At 47.9% G+C, this 14568-nt stretch overlaps 1 protein-coding gene across 1 annotated transcript in view; it reads left to right on the top strand.

Annotated features, from left to right (window-relative positions):
- POU2AF2 (POU class 2 homeobox associating factor 2) overlaps window positions 1-5022 on the top strand; it is a 42035-nt gene extending 37013 nt beyond the window's left edge. The window contains exons 4-5 of the mRNA XM_077772687.1: window positions 2827-3128; window positions 4363-5022. Coding sequence (XP_077628813.1) covers window positions 2827-3128; window positions 4363-4764 — 704 coding nt within the window. The 3' untranslated portion in view covers window positions 4765-5022. The remainder of the gene's footprint in view (window positions 1-2826; window positions 3129-4362) is intronic.
- Window positions 5023-14568: the final 9546 nt, after the last annotated feature.

The following is a 14568-nucleotide window of genomic DNA, read 5'->3' on the forward strand; positions in this document are numbered from 1 at the left end:
GAGATGGAGAAACTACCATTTACTGAGTGCTCTCTATAGTCAGGCGCTTAGTTAAGCATTTGGTATTCATTTCAATACATAAGTCTCCTTCAGTGCTCCTGCGGGATGGGAAAGGGCCATTCTGATTTAGTAAAAATGTTGGGGACTGCCATAGGCGTGTGCACGCGTGCACACACAGACACACACTCCTTTCAGAGCCTGAACTCAGAAGTGGCAAAGGCTTTCTCAATCATTTTGGGAAGCTTCACAGCTGGATAAGAAAAGGAAAAAGAGCAATAGGAGATCCCACATATCTGCATGTCTATGTGTTGTGTTTCCCAAACATATTTATCATCCCTGGAATCTGGCCACATCTGCTCCCTCCTATAGAAGGACATTTTTGCAGCTTCTGGTACTTTCTAGAATTATTCCTCCTCTTTTTAGGGAGAAAAATATATGCAAGGGATTTTTTTTTTTCCTGCATGGTTGGTTTTATTTGGAAATCGTGAGTATAGACATGAGATCCTAAGCTCCTAGAAGACTTGTTTACACACTCGTCATTCTCCTCTCAGCTTTAATCACTCCCGTGGATACATATTCATGGCAGGAAACAGAATTTTCTTTATTGATATTAATTTTCACTTGCACAGATTTTTTTTTTCCTGTGGAGTATGTTTATGATGAAACCCCTGCCTGCAGCTTTCATGAGCACATAAGAAGTCTGGGGCTAAAGCATTTCAGATGACAGTAGAAGGAGTAGAATTTGCTGTCAGTTTCTACAGGGAATTTTGATTTCCTCCGAATGAATAAATTGACATATAATTGTTGAACACACTATACACCTATATACTACTGGATTTACAGCAAAGTAGAAGACATGAGTCCTGCCCCCATGGAGCTGGCGGGTGGATTAGAAAGAGGGTTGTAACTCAGCTGAGGGAGAAGAGAGCATAATATAAAGTTGCCACAGCGTGTGTGGAGGGCCAAAGTGCTATGTAGGTGGAGTCATGGATGACTGTGTCATGATGACCCAGGGGAATGGTCTCTCTCGTGGAGGAGAGGCAGAGTGGGCGGGGACAGCGTGGGCGGGGACAGCGTGGGCGGGGACAGCGTGGGCGGGGACAGAGCCCCCACTCTGGTTAGGAGAAGATAAGACAAGCACCTGCCTCTCTTCCCAATTCAGCCCTTTTGTCACCTCAGTGTGTAGATCTTAGCTAATTAGACCACATCCACCACCAGCTGGAATAATTAAACTGCCAGTCATACAGAGCTGGAGTCTTACCTCCCTGAACATGTTCTAAATATTAATGTGTTTCCTGCTACAACGGAGCCACTGGGTCTGAAAGTCTTTACCAAACACCTCGCTTCCCTTATGGGACAATTTCACTGGCCTTGTCCTAAATGAGACTCTTCTCAGCTTCACCACCTTCCCCTGGTTTCACCAGGGGGAATTTTCTGTGGGAGGTATTCCCTTCCCAAACTCGCCCAGGGCCTAGGTGAGCTGAGTCAGGGACTCGGCATGGACACAAGGGGGCAGCAAATAACACCAGACTCGTCAGAGCCAGAAAACACAGTTTTTTGCAGTCCTCTTTCTGACTTGGTGGCATAGAAGCTCCATCATCCTAAAGCAAGGAAGCCCTTTCTTGACGCCTGCTAGGTATGAGACACCTGATAAAAGGTCAGTCCACAAAGAAGTAGAAGCAGCAGACAACCTGCCTCTGACTCTGAGTGGGGTTATCCTCTCCCCCCATCTAGAAATGTTGCATCTCAGAGAACACACCCAGGAGCGGCCTGTTGTTCACAGTGCTGTGTATATGGGGCCAGAATTCAGAAGCTGTAAAAAAAAGACCCTTCATTGATAAAATGTAAATGTCAAGGGATTCCTTTCCTTGTCTCCTTAAGCCCGAAGTTTTCCTAGCACGGTAACCGCAACACAGGAAGTGCACAGTAAATGCCCTTGGAGTGACTGAATGAGAAGTTACTGCACCATCTCAAATGAACTCCTCTCCGAAGGCCAAATGAATTTTAAACATATTAGTTCTTTGGGCTGGATCAGTTAAAAGAGGCAATGCAGCAACATTTAAGGCTTTTCAAGACAGTTCTCTATTTAAATGTTAGCCTTGGTGTTGGGCACACGTTAGGAAGACTGTTTCCCCAAAGCAGANACTGAGGGTTGATGGAGGCAGATGGGTGGGAGGTGGGCTAGACGGGCGATGGGCATTAAGGAGGGCATTTGTGAGACACCCTGGTGGCTTAGCTGTTTAAGTATCTGACTCTTGATTTCAACTCAGGTCAGGATCTCAAAGTTTGTGAGATTGAGCCCCACAGTGGGCTCTGTGCTGACAGCAAAGAGCCTGCTTGGGATTCTATCTCTCCCTCTCACTCTGTCCCTTCCCAGCTCATGCCCCCTCTCTCCCTCTCATAAAATAAATAAACTAAGGCAAACCATGAGAGATTCTTGAATGCTGAGAACAAACTGAGGGCTGAAGGGGTGTGGGGGAGGGGGAAGGAGGTGATGCGCATGGAGGAGGGCACTTGTTGGGATGAGCACTGGGTGTTATATGGAAACCAACTTGGCAATAAACTATTTAAGGAAAAAAAAATAAAATAAATAAACTTTTAAAAAAAGGTGGGGGGGGAAGGCACTTATATATGAGCCCTGGGTGTTGTATGTAAGTGATGAATCACTGAATTCTACTCCTGAAACCAATATTGCAGGGTGTGTTAACCAGCTACAATTTAAATAAAAATTTGAATTAAAAAAACAAAAGACCGTTTCCCACGTGTAGGGTCTCAGCTGCAACAGTTATGTCTGGTCTTCCCAGTTTGTTTTTCCTTTGGCGACAGGCTCACCGGTAATGTCAGGTTACTATGGTGTCAGAAGATCTTTCCTCTCCGACTCAGACTTCCACAACACGAAACAGTTTGCAAACGACGTCTGCACCGCGAGCCCCGCGAAGCCCTTTCCCTGTGAGTCCCCCGCGGGGCAGAGCCACCCGGCCCTCCTGGATTCCTACTTCCCGGAGCCCTACGCCGACCACCGGCCCCCGCCGGGCCTGACCCCCAGCACCGGCTCTCTGTTCAGCGCCTCGCCCCTGCAGCCACTCCTGCCCCCGCCCTTTCCCGGGGACCCCACGCACTTCGTGCTCGTGAGTATGCAGGGGTCTCCCGTTTGGGGGGAGTGAGGTGAGGCCTGGGCTCACGCGGCATCGGCCCGGTCGTTGCCCTTGGCAACCAGGTGGAAGTCAGGTCTGGCTTGCACTGCTCGCCCCTGAGGCTGCTTTCCCAGGATACACTCCGAGGGGCCCCTCCTCAAAATCCACACACACCGTGACCGCCACAGGGTGTATCTGTCTAGGGTCTTGGGAGGGGACGACTATAAGGCAGGTTGACGTCCATTTTCTTAGGACTCAGCTGATTTTGCCAGACACCGCACCTCCCATGGAGGAAAGAGTGCTGAAGTGACTTCTCCCAAGGGACTAGGCTCCACTCTGCCATCAAGGTGTCTCCTTCCCTCCCAGTCCCCTGCCCCTTTCCCAGGTATTTCTGCCCCATAGAATCATGTTCTCCCTCAGTCCTATCAAAGAGGCCAGTTCAGAAAGATCTGAAGAATACCAACACCCATCTTTTAGAAAACTATAAAGCCTTCAACCCTTCAACTACAAAGGAATGAATCTCTAAAGATGGGATTTTAGATAAAAGGGGGTGGGAATTAACATTATGGAGTTACCTCCTCCAGCCAGAACTCCTGTGTGCCTCTGTTCTTTTCCTACTTGCAACAACTCAGGATACAGTTCTTAAGGCCCCATTTTACAGATGAGCAAAGTGAGGTACTCGGAGTGAGGCAGGTAGTAAGTGGCACAGCCACGAACTGAACCCAACTCTTTCCAGCTCCAAGCCTCTGGAAGTTCTGCCTCTTGGCTCACTGAGGGCAGAAGCCCAGCATGTAGTTTAGACACCTGTTCCTCCCAGGAGCGGCCAGAGCCGCTGTCCCCACTGTGGAAAGGGCATTCTAGGACCCCGGGTGTGGTGAAGGTGAAGCTCGAAAAGAATGCACGACATAGTACATCGTAATTGGTAAAATGCTGTATAAATGTTCGTTTTATTCTCTCATTTCACTCATTAAGTGGTGCTTTCTGGGGAAAGGAATTGTCATAAATACAGAGAATCTAATTCTCGAGTAAGAAAGGAACTAAGACTCTCATCGCTGGTGTCGGACACCAGAGGGAACAGGGGCCTGGTAAGGAAGCCTGAACGGCAGACAGGGGACACCCCGTCCCCTCTGGCAGCCGGGGTCTGACCGCAGCCAGTGTTGGCGAGGAAATCTGCCCACGCAGAGTATCATCTAACGACTAACCCCCGTGACCTTTCCGTTCTCCTCAGAGGGACTCATGGGAGCAAACGGTGCCCGACGGTCTCGGCCAGGCAGACCCGGTGCCCGCCGACTCGCTGCAGCCCTTGCCGCCCAGCACGGGATGCCTCTCCCAGCTGGAGTCCGGGACCAGCGCTCAGCACAGGAGCTGCAGCTGGGCCCCCCCGCTAGGGGGGCCTCAGTCCTACTCCCTGCACTCGCTGGAGGATCTGTACCACGTGCCAGGGTACCCCACCCCACCCCCGTATCCCTTCACCCCTTTCATGACCGTGTCCAACGACCTACCGCACAAGGTGGTGCCCCTCACCCCGGAGGAGGCGGCCGACACCCCCGCCCTCCAGGACCCTTCTCCGTGGGCCAAGGAAGATGGGAGCTTGGCCTGGGGGGCATATGAGGGTCGCAGAGCTTACTGAAGGGAGCGCCGGAGGACTTGGCTGGGTCTTTCTCTGAGGTGGGGTCTGCATTTCACGGGCTGTTTGCAGTGTGGTCGCTGTTCATTCAGAGCAGGCCATGTCATGCTGCCTTTGTCAACGGACCGCGGGATTCACTTGTAACCTTCCCTGCCACAGCCCCATAAAATGCAACGTGCGTTAATTCGGGACGTCAGGGACCGAATTCTAGTGAGACACCAGGGAGTCGTGTCTTTTTGGAACTTTAGTAACGCAGTACATTCTGAATTCCTGTTATCTTCAAGCTGTCGTGTTTAGCGCTCATAGTTTTCTTAAGTTACATTAAAAAGTTTATGCAGATCATGAAATACATTGATTCTCCTGTGCAGTTTTTTGTGGTGATGAGCTATGTGGGTCCTATTGTAAGAGAGAGAGCATAGGTTATAATGTAGATTAGGGCGTGTGAAACGAAACTCATTTTATACCATGTGATTTCTAAAGAGTAAAGTATTATATATGTGTCTCTCCTTAGTGACTTGAAAAGGACGAGTAGCATATATGGCACCACATCTAAATGCTTTATTGTGGTTAAAATTGGATGAGGTCAGGAGGCTGTGCCTTCATAAGTACCTAGCTTTGACTCTGCCCTAAGGCCTGATATGTCAAAAAACAAGTCTAATCCAAAAAAAAAAAAAGGCCCAAAACTTTCTTTGATCCATAGTAGCCTTAATTAAGCTACACATTGTTTCCCTGATGGAAAAACGTATGGTTATGAGAGTGGATTGGTGAAATGGGTGTTCTGTGATCAAGTAAGAATAAACTAAGAAAATGATGAGAGCTGTCGGTAAGGAACGACAGACCGCAGAATACCAAGAAGCAACGAGGCTTCGGAGGACAGATTGTCACATGTGCACCAGTAGCATTCCACGCGTCCCCCATTTGAGGGGAGACCTTGCTGGCGGCTATTGGTCAGAACTGTGTAGCTCTTACTGTGGATAAATGAAGACACGGACATCTGAAGCCTCCATCCGTCTCATGTAAGTTTGACTTACATGAGAAAGTAGATTCCTCTGCCAGTGCAGTTCACGAAGCCCGTCACGGAGGCCTTGCATGCCCTCTGACTTTGCAAAGCATGAGTCGAGGCCCCCAGGTCATACCCACACTCTATCTACTGCTTTCCTGCCGCCTTCCTTTTTCATTCCCTTACCACATTTTCCTGACCCCTCTGGTCCCTCTTGACCCAGTGCCCTTTCCCTTCATCTCCTGGGGGCCCGTTGCCCTCATTTTCCACCTGGTTGCCTAAAGTCACCTAATAGAGTTTCCATCACATCCTCCGTTACGGTGTCCCGTGCTCTACCGCATCTAGGTAGGAGTCCAGAAAAACCAAACAAGGGCATTAATTCACACGTAGAAGAGACTAACTGATACTCCTCCTCTGTGCCTTCAAGGGTATTTTCCGGCTAAGCAAGCACGCTCCCAGTTTATGGAGTGCCCGCAGAAATGCCCGGATGGGGAGCCTTCCTCTGCCTCACCCCCCCCAGCTCCCTCCTGGGAGCGCAGCCCTGCAGGAGCAAGTCAGGAAGGAGCACTGGGGGGTCCCCAGCCGCTGGGCTGCCCTCTCCCGCGTCCCCTGCCCTAATTCTCCCCTCTCACCACCACTTGTCACAGCCTGATCTTCACTCCCCTCAACGTTAGCTCTTCAGTGCAGTGGGGCAACTTCCACTGTGCACAGGAGAGCTGCTCTCTCTTCTTTTCTTAATGTTTACTTATTTATTTTGAAAGAGAGTGTATACTTACAAGCAGGGGGAGGGGAAGAGGGAAGAGAGGGAGAGAGAGCATGTGCAAGCCAGTGAGCAAGGAAGGGGCAGAAAGAGAGGTAGAGAGAGAATCCCAAACAAGCTCTGCGACAGTGCAGAGCCTGATGCGGGGCTTGATTCCCTGAGCCGTGAGATCATGACCTGAGCCGAAATCAAGAGTCAGACGCTCAAGCGACTGAGCCACCCAGGTGCCGAGAGAGCTGCTCCTTCTTAAGTCCAGTGAGATTTGAGACCTCAGTCCTGGTCCTGGGATCTTTAGCAGAGCCCTCCATCAACCAGGCCCCTGCATCAGAAAGAAGGGATCTGGCCTCTCTATAGATGTAGGGGTCTTCACAAGGGTCTCAAAAGCCACTTTTCTAAATTGGTTGTATAGATTTCATAATAATTAAAGTCAACTGCTGCTCACCACTGTTACTAAGAGGCACACAATACAATAGTAGTTGTATAAAAATATGTGTGCACATCACTTTAGCTTTTGTCTCATTGTTAACGCTGAATGGTAGACGTGCTCCTTCCCCATAGTTTTATCTTCTCCTGTGTTATGATCATCTCGTCACAACCTCAGGGTGCACTGGCTGTCGGCTAAGTAGAGCTCCATAACCAGACCTCGGACCGGGATAAACGCGGTGAGCGCAGTGCACTCTACATTCTCCTTGAAGCATCATGGCGTTCGACAAAATTAATTTACGAAAAAGGAGACCTACACAGGCCCATACTGTGCCGAAGTATCCATGTTTGCTATCCAGTCTAAGGGGGACGGGGCTGTGGGGAGGGTGCTAATAATTCCAAGTGGTAGATGATTTTTAGGAATTCTATTTCACTTGACAAAGTGTTTCTATATTATTACATGTATTTCAGTTTGGTTCTGGTTTATTCCGGGATTTTGAGATACTTTGTTAAAAAGTGAAACAATTTTTTTCAAAAAGTGAAACCATGCTACGAAATTATGACATGGAAACTAATCCTATTTCCCTGTTCCCAAGTACTCTCCATTTCCTGCTGCACGCCAGGGACTTCCTGCACCTTCTCATAATAATGCACAAGGCCAGTGTCAGGGAAAAAAAATGCACACCATCCTCGCCCTCTCCTTCTTTAAACCTGCTATCCTCAGACTCATAACTTTCCTGGGGAAAGCAGAGAAAATTAGAGAACTCGGGTTCAAAACACTATCTCTTTTAGGTCCTTTAAGGCTTAAAGTAGGCAGAGATGGTGATGGCAAGTTCAAGTTACCGAAGACAGCTGGCTAGATAATAATGTCAAGAAGAAGCGGAAAGCAAATGTGGCCTTGCAGAAACTGCAATGTGCACAGTTCTCCCCAAACCACCGGTCACACACCTTACGGTATGTAGTCAGTGTTTGTGTTCCTCCCACAATGTTATACAAACCCCAGAACGAAAGAAAACCACATCTTTACTTAGTTTATTTAATTTTTTTAATGTTTATTTATTTTTGACACACACACACACACACACACACACACACACACAGGGTGTGATTGGGGGAGGGGCAGAGAGAGGGAGACACAGAATCTGAACAGGCTCCGGGCTCTGAGCTGTCAGCACAGAGCCCAATATGGGTCTCAAATCCATGAACCGTGAGATCTTGACCTGAGCCCAAGTCGGACTCTTCACCGACTGAGCCACCCAGGCGGCCCTACCTGGTTTATTTAATAAATGCTTTTAAATGAGCATTGTGACTTGTGACAGCTCACTTAATAATAGAATATGACGGCACTGTTGTGGTAGGGGAGGAAATACTCCAGTTCTCTGAAGTATTAGAGCTCTTTACAAGAAATTCCACAAAAGGAAAAGAATTCCTAATCTCAATAATAAAATATACATTTACATGCATACAGATGTACCCACACATATGTGTGTGTAACTAGTATCTTTGTGATCCGTGTTTTCTTTTTTTAAAAATAGTTATTTATTTTTGAGAGAGAGTGTGTGTGCATAAGTGGGGGAGGGGCAGAAACAGAGAGAATGCCAAGTAGGTTCTGTGCTGTCAGCACCAGGCCCGACATGGGGCTGGATCCCACAAACTATGAGATCATGACCTGAGCCGAAATCAAGCGTCAGACGCTTAACCAACTGAGCCACCCAGGCGCCCCTGACCCATTTTTTAATATGTAAATCTAAACGGTACATTCACAAGATATAAAACGTCAGTAATGCTTAAAAAACTGAAATAACTGTAGATTGATCCAAGGCTTAAGTCACATTACATTATAGTGATTCCACCAACCACACACCAAAATCATACTTTGTTTAGGTTCCATCATTACGTTCTGTCTCAAGTATCCTTCCTCATCAAAACATCAGAGTGTGCCTGTACAGATCCTATTCACTAACCACTGCTCTAGAGAGCTTAAATGCAAAATCGTTCACTCTGGCTAACGAGTGATTCTCTGACTAGACACATCACATAGAGGACTCACAAGTGGCCCAGCAATGCGTCTGGCTTAGTGCCCAGTATGTTGTAGCTGCTCAGTAAAATCTTCGTTAGACAGAACTACAATAATACCACAAAAATGAGTCTTTAGATCCTGACACTACGGGTGGCAATTCCCTGAGACTGATGTATTAGAAAACACTCCCACGTCTCTTATCTAACATTAGCCATACTCTGCAAATGTTGATGGGAGTAGTGGATCCCGGGCATTAGTGGTAATATATTTAGGATGACAGACTTTGTATTTTTAAATATCTCTAAAAAGGAACACCACTGAACTTTGATGTAGCACACAAAAAACGTTCATATATTCATTTAGTATGTACGTCGTATACACAGTATAATATGTTACTAAGAAATCTTATAAATAAAAGTTATTCAATATTGGGTGTTTTCTCTGGTATGATTAAAACAAATATGATAAATAGATAAGGAACAGAATCCTTAAAGATAAGGCTAAATAAATAATAATAAAATTTTCTATAATTATCCGTAAATGACAATACCATATTATCTTTGATCTTTGATACAGAAGCGTCCTCTACTCTCACACTCTGATAAATAAGATGTGTGGATTTACAATATGCAATATCATTGTCAGAACATTTATAAGCTGAAAAAAGAGGACAGTATAAAATCTTTACAAGTTCCAAAAGGAAGAAAACATAGAGAAAGAAATATCTACGAATTGGCTCTTTTGCATTAGGAAAACTGATCAATGTCCCTACTGACCTTCTTCCTAATGAAATACCTGGAGTGGAATGATCCAAAAGTTTAATGCTTAGTAAATTAATTTAGTCATAAATGAAAAATCACTCAGCTGTTTTATTTCTTAACCTTGGTAATATATTCATTGGCTTTTATCACAGTAATCTTTATATGTTTTTGTATGGCATAATGAAACTGTTTTAAGTAAAAGGTGAACTTTTCAAGCAGTGTCTGATAATATTGTCTATATTTAAAGAATAAAACCAGCAAATGCTTGATCCCTACAGAAGCCTCTTCAGGAAAAGTTAAAAGTTTGGATATGTTCTATGGCAGGTGACTGAGTTATCACAAATCATTAAACAACCTCCTCTGTAAGTCTTTCTGGTCGTTTTCATGAACCAGACACTCACTCTGGACCCAGGAAGTACTCATGTCCGCCATGTTTTTTGGAACTTGATATTTTCCCCAAGGTTTGGTAACAGTGTCCCAAAGTCAAAATGACAAAAGAACTTTGCATTAATAAAGAGAATTTTAAGGCTGTAGTCAAATTTGGAGGCAATAAATTCCTCCTTCCTTATACTGAAAGTCTTTTCATATTCATGAAATCTCCTACTTTGGGGGTAAAATGTAATGCTCTCCAGTGTCATTTGCATACAAAAGCCTGCCAAAGAAATTCAGTTCAATGTTCCATTTAAAACTTTCAAAATAAATGTATTCTATTCCCATTATTCTGAGTGCTCAGCGACTCTAAGAAGGTCTCTGACAAACTAAAGGGTTTCTCAGCTCAGTGACTCAGAGATCTGAAAAACTAGAGAAACTACAGATAATAAGCTTCAAAAAGAAATGGCTTGGGGCAGGGGCGCCTGGGTGGCTCAGTAGGTTAAGCGTCCAACTTCGGCTCAAGTCATGATCTCCGTATCATGTATACCCATACTCAGCATATGCTGTTGGAAGAATGAATCAGTGAATGAACCAAACAAACAGTGAGAGAATAGGTATTCCACGTTATTTACAAGGCAGTTGACAGCAGAAACCAGGACTTGGTGCTCCTGGTGCTGGATACCACTCCTGGTACATAGCTGGTTCTCAACTAACACCTCATTGGATTTTGGCTCAGTCAATTATCATTGTGTTTAAAGCAGGCCAATAGCGGAGCTCCCTTATAAAGTCTGGGTTCCCATTGCCTTAACCCACATCCACCACGGGCCAAGGGCTCAGCCAGGCAGTGGAGGGGGCCGGAGGCTGGATGATCACCAGCAGGAATGTTGGAGAAAGACTCCAAGTCCCTCTTGGCACCTCAAGGGACCCTTTCAACACCCAAAATTCAGGAGCCTGTGTTGTATTTTTAAGGAGGCGAGCCTGTTAAAGCCTGTTGAAAGCTCACAACATTTTTTTCAGTCTTTTATTAAAGCCCCAGAATAATTATCAGGACTTCGGGGCAGACACCCTGGAGGTGACAATGCCCCCCACCCCCACCCCCCGCAAGAGGGAAGAGTTCCTAGTCTGATAAGCTCAGACTGTAAGTAGCTTAGTGAGCAGCTCACCCTCTCTGCCGGCCAGTCTCTCCCTCAGCGTTCTGGCGTCCCCAGTCCTTACAGAATGCTTTCAAGTCAGCATGCTGTCCTGGGTGTCCCTCACACACCCCGACAGTAAACCAGCCCCACATACTTCACACGCACACCACTGACAAGTGTGTTTGCGTGTCTCGTAGGTAGTATCTCTCCTATGGTCACAAGTCATCAGTGGGTCAACAGATGATCTCAGCGACTCCCAATCAACATATATCTTTCATACATAGAATGAAATGGAAAAGATGGGATACAAAATGTCAGAATGCCTCTTACACACGCATGTATTTTGTTCCATGAGGAGTTCAATAAACGTGTAAATGTTGCCGCATAGTATGTGAACGTGTAAAATGAATTTCTTATCGTGGGTTGAAGTCAAAAAGCTTTGAAAGCCTGTTATCGAAGATCAGGAAGACAACAATGATAGGTGAAAGCAACACCTTTAGCCTCAGACTTCTCAAAGTTTGAGACCCATTCCTGCCATTTATGTGCTCAATAACCTTGTGCATATTCCTTACCCCTCTGAGCCTCATCTGTGAATGGGGACGCTGTACAACACGGTGCCTGATATCCAATAAACACTCAGTAAATGACAACTCCTTGAAAAAAGTCTCCTGTGAGGACCGTCCAACTCCATGGGGTAGACCTGGTTGTTCCAGAACTCATGACACACGCAGATCCGTGGGAAAGATTCACAGGACTCATTGGAAAGGACACCCCCTTGCACCCACAAGCATGATATTTGGACATTAAATATCTGTGCTGGGCTTTTGCAATTACAGAAACAGCGAGGAAACAAAATTCCATTCATATTGGGGTAAAACCTGGGAGACCTATTTCTCGAAACAGGGCTCGGGCCTGAGGAAATCCAATTTTCTTGAAGTTTCTCGCCAGCAACAGCACTAACACATATACCCCTGCACCAAGCCAACATAGAAGCCTCCAGAATGCTGCCATGGTTCGGGCAGAGACTTCTCAAGGAAGGACAGAGTTCTTCACTGTCCCAACGACCCTGTGACTCCCAAGGACCTCATCTCTCGCTGTCCCCGCCCCCCGCCCCCGCCTGCCCTGTACAAATACCACGTGGCCAATCGTCAGCATCGGCTTCAGTGACCTTGCCAGGGGAGCGCAGTGACCTCCGACTACCTCTGTCCATCTCCACACAAAAGGAGAGGTCAGCGGGGAGAGCAAGCCCGAAAAAATAAGAAAGGACTCCAGAACAGAGGGAAACTGAGGCACTCAGGGGGCCGGGGGAAGAACAGCAATGCAAGGAAAGAAATGGAAGAAAGCAGTGACAGGAAGTGAGACAAAGAAAAGGACACTCGGAAAAGAAGTAAATAGAAAGTCCAAAAGACAAAGAGGAATATTTTTAAAAGCAAACAAAAAAAGTAAGTGGAAAACAAGGAGGAAGACGAAAGAGAGAAGAAGTAATGGATGAAACTCTGAGGACAAGACACCACCGTCCCCACTTTCCCAGTTGTGTTCTCAGTTCCGTTAGAAGGAGCGGTGCCCAGACGGGGCAGGGCAGGCGTGAGCAAATGGGCTCTCTGAGCCGCCAGTGTCCTTCCCCTCCTCACGAGTCTCCAGCCTGACGCCCGTCAGGGACGCCCAGGACACAGACGCAGAGGCCTCTGTCGAAAGAGGCTCCAGGAGCTGAGAGGTTCCAGCTGGGCTGGGGACGCACACAGCCCACGCTGCCCTCCGCTGCCAGGTCACATCTCAGGTGCTCCCAGCCCCGCTCCCCTGCTGAGCAGCTCCGGTGTCTTGTCGCCCAAGGGACCCCCATTCTCCCCTCTGCATGTATATTCTACCCTGCACTGGACACGTTCAAGGGAATTCGGACTATTTTCTGGCAGCCTATGGGGCTCAACTCTACTCTGAGGCATTTCACAGAACTCAGGGAACAAAGGCCCGTAACCCCCCGCCTGACCTGGCCTCGCGGAACCCCATCCCGCTTCTCTGTCATCTGGTGCTGCCCCCTTCCCTCAGGGGCTGGAAGAGGGTCTGGCCCGCCACTCCCTCCCTCCCTGGACCACTCCCGTCTTCTCGAGCTTCCAAATCACACAGAAGAGTCAGAGCAAGCGCCTGGAGAACACAACTCAAGCACAGTTCCGTCATTTGTGAGGGGCCTGGGCCTGGGCCCAGCGGCCCCGCATCCCGAGTGCAGGCCTCACCCGCCTCTCACCCGTGAAGGCCTGAACCCAAATGCCTGTCCTGTCAGCTAAAACGAGCAGGACCCATCTCGTTTCTCAGTGCAAACTCCTGCAGCAAACAGGGCAGGGGCGGCTCAAGTCAGAGAAAGAGGAGACAGGCGGACGGAAGTCGGGGCAGGCAGTACGTGGCCAGGCAGGCCGGAAGGGGATGAGGCACAGAGAGCTGAGGCCTCAGCCCGGCCTCTGCCTTGCAACCCGGGGCCCACGTGACTCCTTCCCATGCTGAACCTACTGTCTGCCATGCTCGCTCCCCAAAACCTGAGATTTTCCCTTAAAACGGAGACTGGGGACGGGGGGATCTGTCTGGCCGGCCAACCTGGCTCAGAGGGTCACGAAGGGCAGCCCAAGTCACTCCGGCTCCTTGGAGCTGCCTTTGAGGCAGAAATACAGAGCATCTTGGAGGACTCCTGCTCTGTCTGTGGAAAGGTGGGCAAAACGCTTAAAATACAATAAAAGCAAGGCCCGGGCCCCAAAGGGGTCTCACTCCCTGTTTCTCTGGACTGTCTGTGGGGTGCCTGTGTGCAGGATTTCTGCAGAAGATAGTCCATTTTGTTAAGCCTTTGAATATTCAAATTGAAAGTATCGCGCAATCATTGATTGTCAAATCATGGGTTTCTAGAGGTTTTAAATACTTGGCATGAGGGGGAAAAAACTCAAACCTATACCCGAAGGTATAAAACATTAATTCTGTTTGTCTCCTGCTCCAGGAACCTGGGTGCAGCTGGATGCTTTGTGAAACTTTTAAAATGTTGCATCTCTGTCTCTCTCCTTGCACAGGAGCCCTCCTAGGCGCTGAATTCCTGCAGCCACAGCACCCAGCACCGACCCAGCTCCGGCTGACCACGATGTCGGGTAACTCGGCCGCTTCTCCTGGGGTAGGGTCACGCGAGCCAGGGGCGTCTCTATCCGGGTGGATTTCCACAGCGTTTCCTGCATAGAACAGAGAGGCACAAAGTCAGGGCGTGCAAGTATGAGCCCGGGATCCGGAGAGGGCGCGGGCCACGCTGCGGCCGCTCCCCTCGGCGCCTGCTCCCGACGGCAGAGAGGCCCAGAGGCCGGGGTGGGGGCTGT

The sequence above is a fragment of the Crocuta crocuta genome, unplaced genomic scaffold (assembly GCF_008692635.1).
Source record: "Crocuta crocuta isolate KB4526 unplaced genomic scaffold, BGI_CrCroc_1.0 scaffold854, whole genome shotgun sequence".
Taxonomy (NCBI): Eukaryota; Metazoa; Chordata; class Mammalia; order Carnivora; family Hyaenidae; genus Crocuta; species Crocuta crocuta.